The 21,117-nt window shown below is 41.0% G+C and overlaps 1 protein-coding gene across 3 annotated transcripts in view; it reads right to left on the reverse strand.

The window, feature by feature from the left end:
- Window positions 1-21,117, reverse strand: part of LOC142211984 (PALM2-AKAP2 fusion protein-like) — an 84,999-nt gene that overhangs the window by 30,085 nt on the left and 33,797 nt on the right. For 2 of the 3 annotated variants that reach the window (XM_075280424.1, XM_075280421.1), the window contains exon 1: window positions 19,970-20,223. The exons of the other annotated variant lie outside the window; for it this stretch is intronic. In XM_075280424.1, coding sequence (XP_075136525.1) covers window positions 19,970-20,029 — 60 coding nt within the window. In that variant the 5' untranslated portion in view covers window positions 20,030-20,223. Of the gene's footprint in view, window positions 1-19,969; window positions 20,224-21,117 lie in introns of those variants that run through there. 3 annotated transcript variants of the gene reach the window in all.

The raw sequence follows: 21,117 nt of genomic DNA on the forward strand, positions 1-21,117 counted from the left end.
GGAGAGTTTAGTAAGGGGAAGACCGATTAGTAAGGAGTTACAGTAGTCAAGGCGAGAATGAATCAGAGAGACAATAAGTGTCTTTAGTGTATCTCTGGTGAGGAAAGGGCGTATTCTGGAGATGTTTTTGAGGTGGAGGTGACATGAACGTGCGAGTGATTCAACATGAGGGGTGAAGGAAAGGTCTGCGTCAAACATGACCCCGAGGCAGCGGGCATGCTGCCTAGGAGTTATAGTAAGGCCTGAGACTGCAATGGATATATCAGGGAAAGATCTGTTAGATGGTGGAAACAGTAGTAGTTCAGTCTTGGAGAGATTTAGTTTCAGATAGAGCGAGGACATGATATTTGAGACAGCAGAGAGACAGTCACTGGTGTTCTGTATGAGTGCAGGGGTGATGTCACGGGAAGATGTGTATAATTGGGTGTCATCAGCATAAAGATGGTACCTGAAGCCAAATCTGGCAATGGTTTGTCCAATGGAGGTTGTGTAGAGTGAAAAGAGCAGGGGGCCTAGGACCGAGCCCTGAGGAACCTCAACAGCATGGGAAAGAGGGGAAGAAACAGAGCCTGCAAATGATACACTGAAAGTGCGGTCTGAGAGATAAGAGGAGAACCAGGAGAGCGCAGTGTTGTTGAGGCCGACTGAGCGGAGCATAGTGAGGTGAAGTTGATGGTCAACAGTGTCAAAAGTTGCAGAGAGGTCCAGAAGAATAAGAAGAGAGAAGTCACCATTGGATTTAGCCATTAGGAGATCATTGGAGACTTTTGTGAGAGCCACTGCGTTTATTTTTCCACAATGTGTGGATGGAATTCATTTGGCAGGAACTTGTAAAAAGCTGTGTTTTTTTTCTGCTGCGTTTCTGCCATATCAGGCCCCGGCCTTAAGAGGTTTTCCAGCTCATTGTTATTGATGATCTATCATCAATAAGAGATACCGTATTTTACGGACTATAAGGCGCACTGGACTATAAGCCGCATTGCCCATGAGCGCCTTATAGTCCGTCTCGGTTCATATATAAGGCGCACCGGACTATAAGCCGCAGTCCGGTGCGCATTATATCTTATTGAAAGCGGCGGCAGGCAGACTTTGCCAGCGGCCGCTTAACCCCCCGCGTGCCAGCCGCTTCTATTGGAAGCGCTCGGCAGGCGAGGAGGGGCTCTATCATCTTCCTCCGATGTTCCGTCCTCCTCCGGCGCTCGCAAGCTGATAATGGCCAGGGCACATGCGCAGTAGAAGCATTATGATATTGCGCATGCGCCCCGGCCATTATCAGCGAGCGCCGGAGGAGAAGGACGGAACATCGGAGGCAGAGGAGGCCTGAATGCCCGCCTGCCCTGCACCGCTGGGTAAGTTTCACGTTCTGTTTCAGGCCGGCGTGACAGCAGGGCTGCCGGACACTTCCTATTCATTTCTATGGGAGCCGACATGCGAGCGCTCCCCATAGAAATGAATGGACTGCTTTTTTCCATTCATTTCTATAGGGAGCGCTCGCATGCCGGCTCCCATAGAAATGAATGGGAAGTGTCTGTCCATTCATTTCTATGGGGAGCGCTCGCATGCCTGCTCCCATAGAAATGAATAGGAAGTGTCCGGCAGCCCTGCTGTAACGCCGGCGTGTACGGCTGTGATACACGCCGGCGTTGGGTAGTGTGAATGCACCCTTACGGTGCCTTTTATGTATGTATGGAAGCGGCACGCAGTCTTTGCCGCCGCTTCCATCCATATATAAGCCGCACCGGACTATAAGCCGCACTTACGATTTCTGAGGAAATCGTAGGTTTTTATGTGCGGCTTATAGTCCGGAAAATACGGTAAGTGAATCCCTACTGATCAGCAGTTTGAAAGGGCATCTGTTTATACCGCACACTGTAAACAGAGAAGGGGTCACAGCACTTACACAAGTACCATGTTAATTCAAACACCTGATCCTGGGGGTCCCGGGTATTGGAACCCAATTGATTTATTTTTACTTCTTAATTAGAGGAGGTACACAGGGAAGTTATTAATTTAAAGTCATTATGGTGGTTATATTATATATTTTTATAACAGAGGATAGCAACAGGATGGGTGTGCAGGTGAGGAAAATGTTGGTCAGGTGCCTAGAAAAGCAAGGAGCCAAAGATGTCTGTGCTGCAAACTTTACAGACACTGGAAGAAGTGGTCATGGCCGTCAAGATGAAAGAGACAACTTCTTTATAATGGACGCCACCATGGCAACCAGCAGACATCTCTAGGGGAAGTTGCATGGGGAACACTATATGGCACGTATTTACATAGCCTGGCAAAGTCTACTACATTGGAAGATGCTCTTTGCTAATTGTTAATAGATTGAGGTCCTGCAATATTCATGTTCCCTAAGAAGGCATGCTGACAAAGATTGTCTTCTTGGGATAATCCCTTTAAGGACGCCACAAACATGGATATTAACGGTTTAAAGATAAAAAAGGGGATGTATTAGTTCTGGATATTAAAGCAGTTATGCAAAGAAATATTCAGCAACAAAGATTTCTATGTTTGTCAGGCAAGGAGACGGAGCTGCTGGTGTTTAGTGACATTAGATAGTTTTACAGCTATTCAGATACATGAAAGTCACTTTGAAATAGGTTAATGCGTAAATATGAAACATATGTTTCTCTGTATGAACATGCATGTGATCCTAACTAGTATTTTACTGCTTTGCATACCTAACATACTTATTGGAGCTGTATAAACTATACACATGCAGCAGAAAGGTAGGATACCCTGTCTTCTGTTTTATTTCATAAGACTGAGGGAGAGGATAGAACATAAGGGTAATGTGGACAGGTGGACAAATATAGTCATAGAGAGTATTAATAAAACAAATGTAGTAGCCAGGGATAAACCTAATCTCTGAGGCAACCTATGTACCCTACACCTCCACCTAAATACCTACCCAATCTGGCAAACTATGGTTCCATGATAAAAATTGTAGGCCACATACCCCAATTTGCAATTTATCAGAACTTCCCATATTTGACCATTTGGCCCCCACACATAGTATAATGACCCTTTTAATGTCTCCCATAGTATATTATTCCCTTTACTTACCCTATTACAACACTCCCTTTACTTGCCCTCACAATGTAATACCCAATTTATTGGCCCACACACAGTATAATACTGTCTTTACTGTTCCCCACACAGTATATTGCCGCCTCTACCGGCTCTTACACAGAATATTATAGAATATTGCCCTCTTATTTTTGGCCCTGACACAATATGTTGTCTTTTTGAGGCCCCGCACACATAAAATTGTCCTTTTCTTTTTGGCCCTACCACAGGATACTGCCGCATTTTTGCATCCACAAAGTGATATGTCATCAAGAACTTTCGAAAAGTTTCAGGCTGGGGCTGAACCTGAAACTTTTGGTGTTCATCACCCACAAAGCACTATTATACTCTGGGGTCTTTGTAAAAGGGCGAGGCGACGAAAAATCACCTTGCCTCACCTCTTCTGTGGATTTTCATGGCTTCCGGCAGTAAGGGGGCGTTCACACTTGCTCCGCTGTCCATCCGCCATGTTTCTGTCCTAATCCCTGGAGAAACTTGATAGGGGACGGCTTGCCAATGGTCAGTTTTAAAGCAAACCACCAATGTCCATATTCAGCCTCTCTACTATTTTTTTTTTTTTTGGACAGACACAATGTCAACCTACATGGAACCTAGGGTGGTCTTTTCAGAATGTGTCCCCTACCCTCAGACCCTAAAGTTCAATATAAGGGTAAGTTCACACAGAGTTTTTGGTCAGGATTTTGAGGCCATATCCGCCTCAAAATCCTGACCAAAAAGATGTCTCCCAATGAAATCAATGGGAGCCGGTCAGCTCTTTTTTCCGGGAGTCGGTTTGTTCCGGCTCCTGGAAAAAGAAGTGAGATGCTCATTCTTCAGGTAGAGTCACCTTGCGATTCGGTCTGAAGACGCTCCCTGCTCCCAACTAGGACCATTCATTGGGCCTAATCCAGAGCGGAGCGCGCGACTGGATGCCAGTACAGTGCACCGGATTTCAGTCGCAGCCACCTCAGGTGCCGGACCAAAAAACTCCATATAAACTTACTCTTATAGCTGTCAGATAGAGAACTGTTCATTCACTTTTCCCAGTCAATTCCTAGTCTTCCTAGTTATACACTGCTTATGTGAAAACATATATGAGATATTTGTAAATTCCATTTCCCTTCAATGGTACCCTAGGTGACTGCCTTCACTATCTATTCCTCATTTAACCCTTGTATTACTTTATCACAACTTATACTGTGGTGACTCCCTTCGCCGTGACGTAGCTCCTTAGATAATTACAGTTCCCAGAAAGATCAAGAGTCAAGCGACCATTATTACTTCCCTTATGTAGGGCTGAGACCTGAAAAATGTGAAGCTTTTTTCTAATACTGAAAAAGATTATTGTGAAGTCAGTGGATGAGTTGACAAAGCATGGTTACAATCTTTGTTATGAGCCTTACGCATGTCAAGCACTATATTTAGCAGTGTGATATGTATATATATATATATATATATATATATATATATATATATACATACACACACACACTAAACTACAACAGGAGAGCCACAACGGTGGGATGTAGGAATATCGCCAACAGCCCCGCTATGATATATCCATTATGTCACAGCACAGCATTGGTAAATAACAATGATGACAATAGTTAAAAAATCAAAAATAATCATATCGGAACTGCTACTACTATTGACCCAATTGAATTTGGCAAAAAAGCACTATGGGCCAATTCAATTATATCGGCCATTTATAGAATAGCCAGAGGCTGCTATTGATTTCAACAGCGGCAGTGGCTTTTCTGTGATTGGTCCATCTGAATTTAGTGCCAAAGTTCCTGCTTTGGGACTGAATTCAACTGGCAAAAGGCCTAAATCAGAGAGGGTCCACAGCCGGCAGTATTGGAGACAGCTCTGCTATCATTTTATTTTTACAACCAGTGTCACCAATGTTTTTATTACTATCCCTGTACTGTGACATCATAATATCACAGCAGGATAGATCATAGTGGGGCCGCAGGAGCAGCAGCAGAAGCTGCTATATAATTTTATGCTTCTCACACTGCCACCAGCGCCGCACCTCCCATGAGGCCTCCTGAAGCGACCGCTTCAGGTGGCGCTATGCTAGGGCTCCAGGGAGGGCGGCATTTTTGCTTACCTAAGCCAGTCCAAGACAAGCTGTCGCTTTGGGCGACGACAAAGGTAGGTTCACCCCTGACTGCCACCAATGTTTTTTTTTTTTCAATTGTAGAATGCAGAAAGGGGGTAGGAAGGGGCAGGAGGGGTTAGGGTAAGGGAGGAGGAAAGCACTAACAAGCAAATGTATAGGAGCACAATTTAAGAGGTGGATCACACTAACGCTATCTGCCAGTCATATTAAATAGTGCTAAATCTGTATATATACAGTTATGGCTGTAAGTGTTGGCACCTTTGAAATTTTTCCATAAAATGAAGTATTTCTCCCATAAAATTATTGTAATTATTGGTATGACTAAGAAACAACAGTTTCGAAACGCGTCAGCTTGTTAAATCAGGTCTGTCATTTAACCACATATATCAAATTGTCCATGTACTACCTGCATATTTCATCTGCATGTATACAATTTTAAGTATGATTTAATAAAAATAAAATTTTAATGAAATTAGGATATTGCTGGACTCCATGCTCGTTTGGATTTCACACCCATTACTTGCCTTGATGAGTTTGAGTGAGCATCACATGCTTGAAACAAAGTTATTTACCTACAATTTTGAAAAGCAGCCAACAATTTTGTCAGGCCAATTTTTCTTTGTTTTTTTGTCTTCCAATACACACAAAGGAAATAAACATGTGAATAACAAAACATATGTAACTGCAATAATTTTCTGGGAGAAATACTTCATTTTCTGGAAAAAATTTCAGAGGTGCCAACACACACAGCCATGACTGTATAAATACAGATTTAGCACTATTTAATATGTGTCAACGCATTAAATTATTTTACATCTATCTATTAGTAATATTATATAAAATCTGTAATTTTCATGCATTCCTTTAATTTAAAGGAATATTCCCAGTGATTTCAACATCTTTTGGTTTCTTTATAGTTAAAACTTCGTATAAAAATAGCTTTTCTTGAGCAATAAAAGTTCTATTCATTTACCAACATTTTATGAGAAGCATGAATCTTGGCGGCCTGCCAGTCTCTGTGTTAGTGGGATTGTGACTTCTCAGAGTATTACTACATTCTCAAAGCAAATTGATAAGTGTCATCTGAATTCTCAAGGTCACAAGCAAGCTTTCAATGTTAATTGGTCCCTATGTTTTAACCAGATAAGTCATCATAACAACATGCAACCAGCTACGACTAACTAGTAGAGATGAGCGAATAGTATTCAATCGAATACTACTATTCGATCGAATACTTGTATTGGTCGAATACCACGCAGGAAAATTCCATTGAATTCAATTCAAAAACCTCATCGTCCTGCTACTTCCTGAACTTTGAGGATCCAATGTGTCGAACTTTGTTTTCCATGGAAACTGGAACAACATTCCCGTTTTTTTCCCGTAGACTATAATGGTATTCGATAGAATACTACTCGCTCATCTCTACTAACTAGGTTTTCAGCTGTACTGTAGTTAAAGCAGCCCTCCAGTCTAGAACTGACATTTCAGGCTGGTGAGTAGCCATGCCACCTCCCAAAGTTATACTTCATCCACAGTCATGTCCAAGGAAGCAGTTGGCATGATCCACCAAGGAATCATGACAACAAGCCAAAAGACTGCAGGACTGACTTTTCAGAAGACCCCAATGAATCTCCAGATTGGTGAAATTAGTAAGGGGACAATCAGACTACTGTTACAAACGTTCATTGTTCTTCAATCATATTTGTTTACATTTGTAACAAAAGAATAAGGCCTGTGTACGCAACGTTTCCTTCTATTAGAAAAGTGATCATAAATGCATGAATTACATGAAACTGGATGCAGTGCATCAGCATCCTGTCACAACATCCCGCTCCTGATTAGGCCTGAATGAATGGGCCTTAGCAGGAGGGTGACTTGAGCAGCAGACAGCGCGGCTGACTCAGCCACGGAATCCACGTGAAGATAGGGCAAGTCGCATATTTTTCCACTAGCTACAAAAACACGTGAGTGACTCCCATTGAAATGAATGGGAGGTGTTTTTGAAGACAAATTTTGAGGCAGATTCTGCATCAAAATCCACCTGCAAAAAATTCTGTCTGAACATACTCTTACGGTTACACAGGATTTGATAACATATCACAGAAGAACTTTCATTCCTTCTTAATGTATAGGAATTAGAGCCACAGACAATTTCTTTGTGGAGTCCATATGCCATATAGAGCCTTGATTTACAGCTCCCAGTATAAATATTAAGTCCTACGAAGTAATGAAAAATTTTGCCAATTGAATGGTTTATGTAAATTCACAATGGTTTTCCACTAGTAGCTGAACTACAATTGACCAATATAATGATATTACTGTAAATGATCCTGAGCGCTGGGGGACTCAGACATTTATTTTTATCAGAAATACATTGATTCAAAAACACATGCAGCTTTCATGCAAAAATGCACTGTGTGAACAGAGCCTGAGCGAGACCTTGCATGATGCTGATGATCAAGAATTCATATCTATTGCACATGTTGGCTACTCTTGCAGTCAAAGTTTAGACAAATGGTGCTTTCATCATTAATGACATTATGTTCATGGTGGTTGTTGCTAACCTAGTATTTGTAACAGAGACTGTGTTGCTTACACAATTCTGCAAAAGAGCAGGAAACTACTTGTGGTTGGAATTATTACAGTTAGAGGTAGATTAGATAGATTAGATTTCTATTGGCCAAACCTGATTTACCATGTGATTTATAAGGGACCTCCTGAGTCTCCCATGATGGTAGATGTTGGGGCGATAAGGACAAGGTGCTTAAATTTCAACTGGCTAGTGCTCAGTGAAATAAGCCACTGCCAGGAGTATCTAGCCATGGCTTTACTCCCATGCTTGTAGTTGGCCGAGATGCATAATACTCTTTCTCAATCATTTATGGTTTGGTGTATTTGTTCTTTAGATATTTATACTTTTACTTTCCATGGTTGTAAAAGTATAGAGGGGCGACTTATATTTTTTCTCTACTTTGTAATCACTGCTTTGGATCTAAAACTAAAAATGTGAATAATAAATGGTAAATTGATGTTTTTAAGCAGCAACAGTTATTTGCAACCCTGGTCAAGTCTTAACTAGTACATGTTGTAAACACTTTAATAGCGCCTTGAATTTTCCTAAATGTCCATCTAAATCTAATTAATCTAAACCGCTTCTGGCCCAAACTATAAATCTTTCTAGAGCCTGACCCAGAGATTTCATTCCAAGCAAAAAAATGAATAATAACAAACAGAATCAAAATCTACCTAAAAGTATATATGACTACTAATAGCCGTCCTCACAGTTGTCTCTTTATACCTTCAATCGATGTTCTTCAAACAGAAATCCAGGCCATCAGGAAATGTGCACACAAATGCAATTACTGTGGGCTTGAATGGCTGAGAGCTAATGTGTCTGCCACAGTCCTGAGCACAGAAGCATTATAACAGAATGGCATATGCTCAGTAACTGGTTTAAAAACAGTGATATTAAAAGGCAAAATGAAATATAGAACTGAGCTTCATATCAATATTGGAGAGCAGTGGTTCTTAACCTTGTTTGAGGTACTGAACCCACCAGTTTCATGTGCAATTCACCGAACCCTTCTTTAGTGATAAATCAAATATGATTTATTTCCAAGACATAGGTATATGGTTTTTACTGGTACACAAAATGAACCGTGCATAGGGCCTAGGGTTCGATCCAACCCTGGTTAAGAACCACTGTTGTAGAGTTTTATTCCTTGTATTTTGTATCTCACTCCTTTGTGATACACCGATCATTGAATTTAAAGAAGTATTACATTAGATCACCCCCTTTGTTTGAAACAAGCTTGTGTGTAGTTTAATGTAACTAAACAACTAACTGGCAGCTTTGCTGTAAAGTTAAAGAGGACCTTTCATCAGATTGGGCACAGGCAGTTCTATATACTGCTGGAAAGCTGATAGTGCGCTGAATTCAGCGCACTGTCAGCTTTCCCGATTTGTGTCCCGGGTAAAGCGCTATCGGTCCCGGTACCGTAACGCTTTACAGTCAGAAGGGCGTTTCTGACAGTTAGCCAGGGACACCCTTCTGCCCAGCAGCGCCTATCGCGCTGTACTGTGAGAGGGGGGAGGAACGCTCCCTCCCTCTGCTCACACAGCTCGTCCATAGACGAGTATTATCAGGAGGGGAGGGGGAGTTCCTCCCCGCTCACATTGTACAGCGCGATAGGCGCTGCTGGGCAGAAGGGCGTCCCTGGCTAACTGTCAGAAACGCCCTTCTGACTGTAAAGCGCTACGGTACCGGGAACGATAGCGCTTTACCCGGGGCACAGATCGGGAAAGCCGGCAGTGCGCACTGTCAGCTTTCCAGCAGTATATAGAACTGCCTGTGCCCAATCTGATGAAAGGTCCTCTCTAAGTGCTTCTTTCTGCAGCACTGATCTACTCTTTACTCCTCTGATGCAGGCTGTTCCAAGGTTGAACTCACAAAACAAATTTATCAAAGCCTAATTTGACTTAAATGACACTTAAATCTGCACTGATAGTTTTATCTCCTAGTCATACAAGAAAATACTGTATACATCAGAGACACAGAAAGGAGCCCAGTGCTCAGGATAGGAGCACATAACTTAACAATAAAGCTGTCAGTAAGCTAACCAATAACATTACTCTACACAATTCATATACAAATGGAGTGGACTTTTTTTTTGAGTGATTGATTAATACGCTCTTAACAGAAAATAAGTATACAGACTGTATCACAAAACAAACAGGATATAGACAGAATACAGCTACCAATAAACTCACAGAGCAGTAATGGGAAATTTCAAACTTTTTAATGAAACAATCCAAGAAACTAGACAAGATACCATACAAACTTATACAGCAAAATAAACTTTTTACAGTCTTCTGTAGTTAGTAGACCTTGGGGTCCATTATACATCACTTACAGTTATGGAGCGAATTGTTGATAAAACCACCGAATAGCATTTTCAACAGGGAATTGCTCTGTAACTATAAGTGCTATCATGAAGTTCTTGGTATCATTTTAAAGATGAGATTCTCATCTTTAAAATGAATCTTAAACAATTAGGATAGCCTTATCCAGTCCTGAGATATCAGCATTAGTATTAAGGATGTGCTACATCCTCGGCTACAGAAGTGCCATGCTGGGAGGACGTAGAGCTACATCCTCGGCAGGGAAAAGGTTAATATGTCCTCCTAATTCCCCACAAACTTTAATGTCCCCCTCACAGGATATTAGCCATCACTGCCCCCACACAATATGCTCCAAACAGAAAGGGGGAATAGTGAAGGGGCCACTGTATGGTCCATACAGTGGCCACTCCACTGGCTCCCCCATGTAGCCTGTGGCTTCCTGCTCTATCAGTAGAAGAACTAAGTTGGAAGCAACTTCTCCCTTGTTCTGTCTTGTATTTTTAACAACCAGACCAGCAGAACAAAAACGGTCTGCATCCATTTACCAATACCTGCTCCTGCTCATGACCTCCTCTTCCCTCTTCAGCCTTCAATGGGCCCTGTTGACCGCACATCATGCTGTGATGTCCTGCAATGGACCAGAAGAACAGAGACAAGGATGCAGGTTTGAATGCGCTCTCATCTGCATGAGAGCTGACAGTTTATTCCCTTATTAATATTCTGTCTCTCCAATGCTAAATTTTTATTGGATAGCTCCCCCAATCACAAAACTAAAGCTCATCCCTTTAAAGAGGACCTTTCATGAGTTTGGGCACAGGCAGTTCTATATACGCGCACTGTCGGCTTTTCCCATCTGTGCCCTGGGTAAAGAGCTATCGGTGCTGGTACCGTAGCTCTTTACAGTCAGAACAGCGTTCCTGACAGTCTGTCAGGAACGTCCTTCTCCACAGCAGCGCCTATCGCGCTGAACAGTGTGAGTGGGGAGGAACGCCCCCTCCCCTCCTGATAATACTCGTCTATGGGCGAGCACTGTGAGCAGAGGGAGGGGGCGTTCCTTCCCGCTCACACTGTACAGCACTATTGGCGCTGCTGTGGAGAAGGACGTTCCTGACAGACTGTCAGGAATGCCCTTCTGACTTTACAGAGCTACGGTACCGGGACCAATAGCTCTTTACCCGGGCCACAGATCAGACTGTGCTCAAATCCATGAAAGGTCCTCTTTAAGTGCTTAGTTAGCCAAGATGAGACTCTCTTTTCATTTTTAGTTTCTAAATACACATTTTCCTCCTAAATTTATTTTATACCCGCTTACATCCTGTTCTGTTATTGGGCAGTTAGAATACATCCACATGCGCAGTGAAAGTCTGCATTATAAATTGAAATGCTGTAGATTTTACATATAGACCACAATTGGGCATACCAAATTTGCTGAATAAAGGCCAGTTAAACATTTAATACAAATTAGATGATCGACTAGACTCAACAAAATTGTTGGTCTACACTACAACTTCAGTCACTTATAATTTAGGAGCTGCCACAATAATGTTAGTTGGGCAACATTCAAATGGATTCAATACAAAAGGGGCTCTATCACTGGGAAACGTCATTTTTAACTAATCACATGCTTGCATAGGCTTTAGAAATGCTACTTCACACTTACCTTTTGTATGTAGATTGCCTCAGTGGTTTCTGAATAAGTCCGTTTTTATTCATATGCTAATGAGCCTCCAGCCAGTTCAGGAAGTTCCCAGCAGCCTCCTCTCTCCCATTATCTTCTATGTGTGTGAAGCAAACAGGAAGCGAGTCATCAGCAGCAGCAAGAGCCGTCTCCCATAGAAGACAATAGGAGAGGTGTGCACCATCTATCGTGCACTAGTCTAATTAGCATATGAATATAAACGGACTTATTCAGAAACCAGTGAGGCAATCTACATACAAAAGGTAGGTGTGGAATAGCCTTTCTAAGGGCTATGCAAAGGTGTGATTAGTTAAAAATGACTTTTCCTAGTGATAGAGCCCCTTTAAGCCCTACTTCAAAGTTAACCTACGTTTGTTACTGTAATTTATGTATACTATTCATCTATAATGCCATCCTATATATTTATTCTTAATAATGGTTTAAGTAGCCCTTAGACATGCACAAAAAAAAGAAAAGACTGAACTTTCCAAACAAAGAATCAGTTGTCTTTTTGGAAATACCAAGAGGGTGAGCTGTACGAACACTGTTCCTTCTCAAATAGGCTGCATTTACACATAATAAAACGTCAACCCTGTAAACAAAGCATATGTTATTTTACTTATATGGGCTTTATGACTGACTAATCTCTTTACTGTAATAACTAGCATTACATTTCTCCCAAAAGTATGTACTGTATTATTAGTGCGGGAAGAAATCCAAATATTGGGTAATATTTCAATAAAAGATTCCATTGGTCTAAATAATATTTGTATTGTAGTGTCACTGTAAAATTCCAAAAATACAGCATTCACAGGATGCCTACAACAATAAGATCAAGGACAGAAGAAATCAACATAGCAGCTGTCTGTTCTTCGGTTTCATGACAAAAGGGAATCTGCAATATTTGACAGCTGTTCCTTCCTGTAGATCAGTTTGGGATTCTTCGTGATGAGTCAACCTAGGCAAGGGAAATTATTATTCCGAAAACCTCAGAACTGGCAGATTTGTGAGAGTACTGGACTTTTTAACCAGAGCTATGGAGTGTCTCCAGTGTCTACAGCTTCAAGAAGAGGTCCAAAGGAGTAAATCTCAACCAGAGGTAACACCACTCACAACACAAGAAGCTGATACTAACATAGGCGAAAAAAGAACATCTGCCACTTCTTACAAGTGAGAAGTAAGGCAAAAGTGGATCCAGTCCTGAAGTAATAGAGACACCACAGGCTTGATAGAGATTTCAGCCAATTGCATGGAGGTGAGGAGACCAGGTTCAGACGGTAGCAGCCAAGCTCCTCTAATTCAAGAAAAAAGCCTGAAACTTGAATGGTAATGCAAGAGACTACAAACAAAAGGTATTGATGCCACCCAAGTCAGAAGAGTTCAAAAATGATCCTCAGATGTCACTAGTCAAAATAAGAGCTGTCCAGAAAAATATAAAAGCTTGCTATAAGAACCCTCAACAATTGGCCAAGTAAAGGTAGCAAGCTTAAAGGGGTATTCCCATCATGCTTGTTCACCAACCTGTAGGCTGTGTGCTCTCTTGACTTCCTGGTTTTCTCGGCACATTGGTGGGCAAAGTTTCACTTGCTCTGCTATCTGCTATGTTTGCAGTCAGTAATGAAGGATTGGTTGCAAATAAATTACCACAGTATGAAGCTGATGTAGAGGCTGATGTAGCAGAGCTGGATTTGAGTCAGTTTGTAATACATACAAAGGTACCAGACTCCCTATCTCAGCCCTTATCAGCCAAATTCAATTAAACCGACTGATAAGTGGAAGAGCAGGAAATAAGAGCTCAGAAATCCCAGAGCTCTCACCTCTGACTCCCCTATCTGAAGAAGCTCCGTTGCCTGTCTGTGGCAGAGACATACACAGCTCAGAGCTGCTCCCAGCACTCAGCCCCTCCCTCCCCCCCTGAGAGCAGGCAGCTAGTCACTTGGGCACTGAGCAGATAAGCCTGTGGTCCAGGGCCTGTGGTCATAGAAACACATGTAAAAAATAAAGTGAATAAATTAAGATAGTGGCCAAACAAAGCAGTTTTGATAAAGCAATGTATTTAGAAAAAGGTCTTACTTCCACATAAGCTAGCAGTATAGATTGGATCCTTGTTATGGGACAATCAATGCCCTGGCCTTAAAGAGTAACTGAGTTTTCATGAAAAGTTGAAATATGTGCGGGGTCTCGCTGAGCAGTCTGTTCTATGACTGTATGAGCCTTTATACATGGTATATCAGTTTTTCTACTGCTAATAATCAAATAATGGCTGAAACACAGTTTACTTTTCTGTCTGAGGCTGTAGACATGTACAATAAGGATCAGTCTTCCCCCTCCCTTATCCATTGAAATTAATATTCTACCATACTGCCAGGAGTAACTATACAATTGCAAAAGAAAAAACAATCCGGTCTGTCAGCAACTTGTATGGATGAAAAATGTCATTTTATTGGAAAAAGCTGTATACCACGTATTGGTCCACACTGGGACCTTTCTCAAGTTCTCAAGGTCCCAGTGTGGACCGATACATGGTGTACTGCTTTTTCCAATAAAAGGAAATTTTCCAACCATACAAGTTGCTGACAGAACGGATTGTTTTTTTCTATTACAAACCCTTTTGCCTGGAGAGGGGTTTCTGCCGTGCAATTTGTGGGATAATCCCCACATTTGCTGGTGCTACTGCAATTATTTTTCTTTTTCTTTTTTCTTAATGTAGATTGTGAGCCCACATAGAGCTCACAATGTACATTTTTTTATTTTTCTTTGAAATATACAATTGCAAAGAAATGCCTACAAATGCCTATAGATGGCAAATACATGCAACCAAGCAGATAAAACACATGTAACAAAAAATCTAATATCCCATTTGTAACCACTCAAGCAGCCAGGAGTAGATACAATTACAGAGAAGACTTCATACATTGTAAGATTTGCAGATTCCTCAGTCTTTCACACAAGAGTTTGCAGGTATGTCTGTTCAGGCTGAGAGCATCTTTCGTCATTCATTGCGTGAAGAGGGAAAAAGATGGCCCCCTGCACTGAGATAAACAAGACAGAATGGAATCTATCTAGGGACAGACTTCCTTGCTAACAAGAAGGAAGACACCTACTTACAGCAACTTAAGGGCTAGTTCACACAGGGGCAATGAGGCAGATTTTGACAGCGGATTTCGCCTCATAATCTGCCTCCATACAATGGGGGTCTATAGAGACCGCTATTTCGTTTTTCTGCTAGGAGAAAAAAGAAGCGACATGACCTTTCTTCGTGTAGATTCCGCCTGAGGAAAGCAATAGAAGTGAATGGGAGGCAAAAAAACGCCTAGCGTTTTTTTTTACGGTCCATTCGTCTTTTCCTATAGAACTCTATGTAAACGTTTTATGACGGCCGTAAAAGACACACAAATTACACACAAATGACGCCTGGCGTTACTCTGTGTGAATGGAGCCTTAGAGAGTTTTTTCAGGTATAAAGCCACCATATTTCTAATTAAAGTGTATTACATTTTGTTCCAGATTCACATGTTCTATGCAATGAGATTAAGTTGTCTGAAAAGATAGTGACCATTTTTTTAGTAACCTAAAGTAAATGTGCAACATGTTATGTGTCTGCTAAATTATTATACACTATGAATAATACATAACATGTAGTCATTTTATTTTGAAGTCAGGGCTATATTTGACACCTTTCTCTCAACTCCAATTCCACCTAAAACTGAACCCAACTACAAACTCTGATTTTAACATGCAAACAATATAAAGGTTTAGGTCTGCAACATCCTAGGCAGTCTTCTATATGTCAGATTTCCAAAATCATTACTAATTCTCTTTAATATGCACATTGAAATTGAAAATTCAGGTCACTGTAGGAATTCTAGCTGATACAGACTGCTAGATTTTGCAAATAGAGGTTAATCTAGACAAATAGGTGTTGGGTTAAAGGAACCCTCCTGACATCTGACCATGCACAATTTGTGACTGGTGAGAACTAAGTTAATGTCCTGTTGTAGAGGAATTCAATCTGTCTTCATAACAGTGGTTTATGGCTTATTTTCATTCCTTCCTCTTCATATCTGGAAACAGAGCTGTCTCTGTATCCATGCCAATCAATGAGCTAGTAGCCACAGAGCCGAATATAAACACATACATTCATAAGACATGTAGGAAAAGGAATGCTGCTCTAGTACAGCTTGTTTTCTTAGTCCGATCCACTGAGTAGACCTTATCTAATAGTGGGTAACATCTCTGAGTGAAGGGGGAGATCTCAAAGTATCACCAGATTTATAACAGAGCACGTACAGCATATTCCGAGGACGTCATACCATAATAGTGCCCCATTAAGGTTCTATAGGCCCCTAACCACCAACAGGTCGTTAGATACAGTGATTAACTTTTCCACAACTACTTCAGAATTAGCAAACCATAAAGTCATATTGAACTTGTGACCTACGATATGGGTAGCTCACATGGTTCATTGCCATCGTGGCAATTGGCAACATTATATTTAAGGTAATTAACTGCAGAATCATGAAGCCATTGGCCAAGGAGTTTGACTGCATGTGGCAGCCAGACCATCTGGTTATACCCTAAAACAGTGGTATACAACATACAGTTAGCTGAGCTTACAAATTTTGCACATCTGAAAAAGAAAGGCCTTGCTAAGTCAAAATCAGCCACCCTGTTTAGTGTCATGACCTACAGGCTAAACATCTGGTCGAAGAGACTCAAAATGTTTCCTGTAAAAATAACTTGTACAGTTTGTGCTAATGCAGAATGGATAACATAAAATGAAAGTCACATACAGAATGAAATAAAATCAAGCAATTTGCAAGTGAAAAGGACAGCGTTATATTTAAGTTAAAGGGATAATTTTTTTAAATTCAACTTAGTTAAAGGGATTTTCAACCAGAATTCAGGCACATACATAATGGTAAATACATATACTGTACACATATATATATATATATATATATATATATATATATATATATATATATATATATATATATATATATATATAGCCAGGGTCTGGGGTTGCAAGGTGGGGTGGCATAGACACCAAAAGTCCAGATTCTTTAGTCCAAATCAAAGGGAGAGTTTATTTTCACTCAAAAAGGCAGTACAGCAACAAAAGGAAAGAATTCAAAAATAAATACCTGCCCGGCTAGGCTCTAACTAAACATAGAATAGGTTACCTAGAATCACAGAAATCAAAATCCAGTAGAATAATTCAGGACACAGCTCCAAAAATATGACCTCTCTGTTGGCTCTACAGCCAAGCTCTGCCCCCAGTCTGCTGCTGGAGCTGACTTCTTAAGCCTCCCTGGATGAGCAGACTCTCTGCAGCTAAGTCGCTGCTGGAACATCCCCAAAGTGTGGACTGGAGGGAGGTGGAATGACAGGTCCCACTAACAACCTACCTGTCATTCCTAAAAATTCAGCCCAGTAACTGGAACTCTGAAATAACCCTCAGCAGACAATAGTTATCTGCTGAGAAAAGTTCTTTCTGGAGTTTTCTCATCTCACCCACCTTAGTAGTCTGGGTGAGATGTACACCCCCTCCATTACCTGACCAGCCATCGGCTTACAATATATATATATATATATATATATATATATATATATATATATATATATATTATATAGGGAGAGAGAGATTGAGAAGGCAGAGTGCTGGAGTTACGGTATATATCCCCCAGGTTTCTGACATGTGTGTGGTCCAGTGAAGGTCTTGTATAAGCTGCAACCCAGGTGTGGGTCCTGGGCTCGTTAATGGCCCATAAAAGGCTGCAGAGCCTGCACTTCAGAGCAGATTCTGGGAGTGAGTGGAGGCACCTGGGTCTGTCATGGACAGCTGAGTTGTGGTTAGAACAAACTTGGACTTATTGTGCTTTATTTGATCTAGTGGCCAGAACTAAGCCACACATACAGTTATGCTATTTATTAGTTACAGTATTAGTTAGAGCTCGGACGAGCAGGAGTTTAGTTTTGCCTTTTTACCTAAAATTAAGGCTGTATTTTATTTTGTTCATTTTTGTACCTGGCGTGCAGATTTATTTATTTTGCCGTTTTTTGTTTTTTTTTACTAAATAAACCTATTTGCACCACATTTTGTATCCCCGTTTCTGACTGGTTGTGTCCGCACCATTGTTGCTACTGAGCTACCTTCCCCACAAAATATATGTATAATTAAAACTTTGGGGTTATCTTAGCTCACAGGATCGCCATCTCTTCATCACAGCAGAAACCTTCAATAAATTCTCAAAATTGGATTCAATTCAAAACTAACCTCAGTCAGCTTTATTCTTCTGTTTACACAGCATGTACATCCAGGGGTGAACCTGCTCCTTTCGCCGCCCGAGCGAAGTACAGAAAGCCGCCCCCCCCTGCCGGGAGGAGGGGGCGGAGCGGGGGCGTGTCTTAGCGGAGAGGGTGTGGTACCTCGAAAGGGGGCGGGGCTTAGCGCCGTTCGCAGGCAGAGAGCAGGCCCGGAGACTGCCTGCGCTCTGCCTGAGCGTGAGGGGAGGCTGCTGGAGCAGCGCTGCTCCAGTGGCCTCCCAAAACCACCGCTCCATGCTAAGCCAGTCCAGGACAGCTTGTCCTGGACTGGCTTAGGTTAGCAAAAATGCCGCCCTCCCTGAGGCCCTGGCATAGTGCCGCCTGAAGCGCTCGCTTCAGATCGCCTCATGGGAAGTGCGGCACTGTGTACATCACAGTACATAAATAAACCCTCAACATTTTGGCTACTAACACATTCAGTGTCCCTCACTAGGAGACCCTGGGCCTACTACCCAGTATCTCTACAGAGGTTTGTACCCACTCACGCAGTTCTAGCTCCCACAGGCCCTTGAAAAGACACTACACATATAAATGCACATTCTTCAGTCTTTCTCTCTATTTTTTAAAAAAACTCTTAGGCCCCATGTAGTGTTAATGCCACAATGTTTCACATTAACTGCAAAGTGGGTGGGATTCTGGCTAATTCCATCCACAATAATCAAAAATAATCAGCTGATTCTGAAAAGAGAGCTCGGCAGATGGACTGGACTGTGCAGGGAGGACATTGGAGCAGTAGGGAAAGGGAAGTATGTTTTTTTTTTTTTTCCCCTGCCTATAAAAATATTTTTTCCCTGGACAACCTCTAAAGTTTACAATGTGTTCTAAAGCATGAAGACCAAGTAATTCAATGAAATGGAAAATTCTAAGGCTCATATTGTACAACTATTTCATGTGAACTATAACTAAAATTGTGTTCTGGGTAAAATATGTTTATTTCAAAAATTACATTATCTATTCTCAGAAAATACTATGTTATACAACAAACTACAGACTTTAATCATTTGACACAGTTGTCATAAAGGCTGACATAAAATGGTGATCAAAAACTAAGTAAAGCAACAATAAAATAAGGCTATGTTCAACTCTGTGTTGGAATCTCCGTTAGTGACTCCATGGCAGTGTTCACAAAAAATTGGTGGAGGAAAAAGTCCTGCACATAGGACTTTTATTCATGACCATTTTTGACACATTCCAGAGGGGGTTAAATCTGTCGCATGGATTTATGTCCTTCTACAAGAGTTAGGCATCACATCACTATGCAAAGAGACGATAAAAATCAGAGGGCCATCCTTTGAACAGATAATTTGTTTTTTTAACTTATCTATTTATTTGTGTGTTTCCATCACCTGTTGCACTGAACACTTTATTTCTGTGTCCTTTTTTGTATAAATACCATGCCTGATGGAGACCTGAGTAGTCTCAAAATCTTGCAATTTGTCATCATGTTTGTTAGCCATTAAAAAGGCATCAACTACTGAAGAATCTCAATCTTTATATTTCATATCCACTGTCTAATACAGTACAAAGATATAACAGTTATCTGGTAAATCTCTAAAATTACTTGGTAAATCCTACTACTAGAAAATCCTACAGCAACTGAAGACACACGTTTCATCCACAAGCAGAAAATGAGTTAAATGGCTGAACATTAGTGAAGACAGATTTGGGTTGGTGGAGCTTAATGGTCACCCTGAGCTGGCTTTGGACAGTCTGATGACATAGACAATTAGTGGGATTAGCACCTTTCACTTTGTCGTGTGACTGGCAAACATTACAACAGGATACTACACAGCATCTATCTTAAATATCATCTAGCTAAATAAACAGCACCACACAGAGCAGAACTTAAGGTATCTTACCCGCACACCTTGATCCATAGTAAGGCAGAGCACTTGCCAAGGCGCTGTGTACCTGAACATTGTTTGCAATGTTCAGTTATAGTGGAAGACACTTGAAGATCCAAGTACCAAGCACTGGTCAGGACTATTTCTTCCAGAAGCACATCCCCTCAGATGAAGATATCTTGACACAGCCAGTTGCAAGAGTGATGCCGTCCAATAAAGCTAAAAAGAAGTTTACAGCCTACTGGAAGCAAACTGTGATATGTATTGAAGCAAGGGTGATACTGTGAAAGTAATGCAGGATAAGAAGCTTTCTCTCAGGAGGAGCTTAGATCAAACTCAATTACCATAACCCCTTGAACCTGCCCGCCTCTCCTACAAGCTCTAATTCTCACAAGTAATGCTAATGCACAGGCCTTTGTTTCCTGATGTTCAAGTAGTTATCCAATTCACCACCATAAGTGCCATATATACGGCTTTACGATAGATATAGATAGATAGATAGATAGATAGATAGATAGATAGATAGATAGATAGATAGATACTGTAAATGGATGGAGAGATAGATGATTAATAATTTGTTACCATAGATAGGTACTATAAATGAATGAATTGTTGGATGGATGGATGGATGGATGGATGGATTGATAGATGGATGGATAGATGTTAAACACCTATATAAATGGATTCTTTATATAGATGGATAAACTGGAAAAACTATGAGCATGATAAGATGTTTCTCATGAAAAGCTCACTCAAATACAGTAAACCACAGTTAGAGTAAGGTATGTAATAAACATGTATATTATATGTATATAACATTCTAATCCCAATGCTCTTCATAAATACAAATGTTTATTTTGGGGTTCTGGCATAAATAGTTATGTTGAGGTGAATTCATAGCTTGACCACATCTTGAAAGCATGTATGCAGTGCTTTAAATCATTTGTATACAGTCCATGGAAGTTGAGTGCATTATTTATTGTTTTCTTTGAAATAATTGTACCTCTTGATTGGCTTTACCCATCATGAGATGTTTCTTGTGTGGCACCTTAGTAATGAGACATCTTTTTATAGGCCACCAGTTGAATCATCTCATATTACTTGTCAGTAAGTTGCTATATTGCTTTCTAACTACAGATGGATTTCAGCCAGTGCCAGGACTT

The sequence above is a fragment of the Leptodactylus fuscus genome, chromosome 1, assembly GCF_031893055.1.
Source record: "Leptodactylus fuscus isolate aLepFus1 chromosome 1, aLepFus1.hap2, whole genome shotgun sequence".
NCBI classification, from domain to species: domain Eukaryota; kingdom Metazoa; phylum Chordata; class Amphibia; order Anura; family Leptodactylidae; genus Leptodactylus; species Leptodactylus fuscus.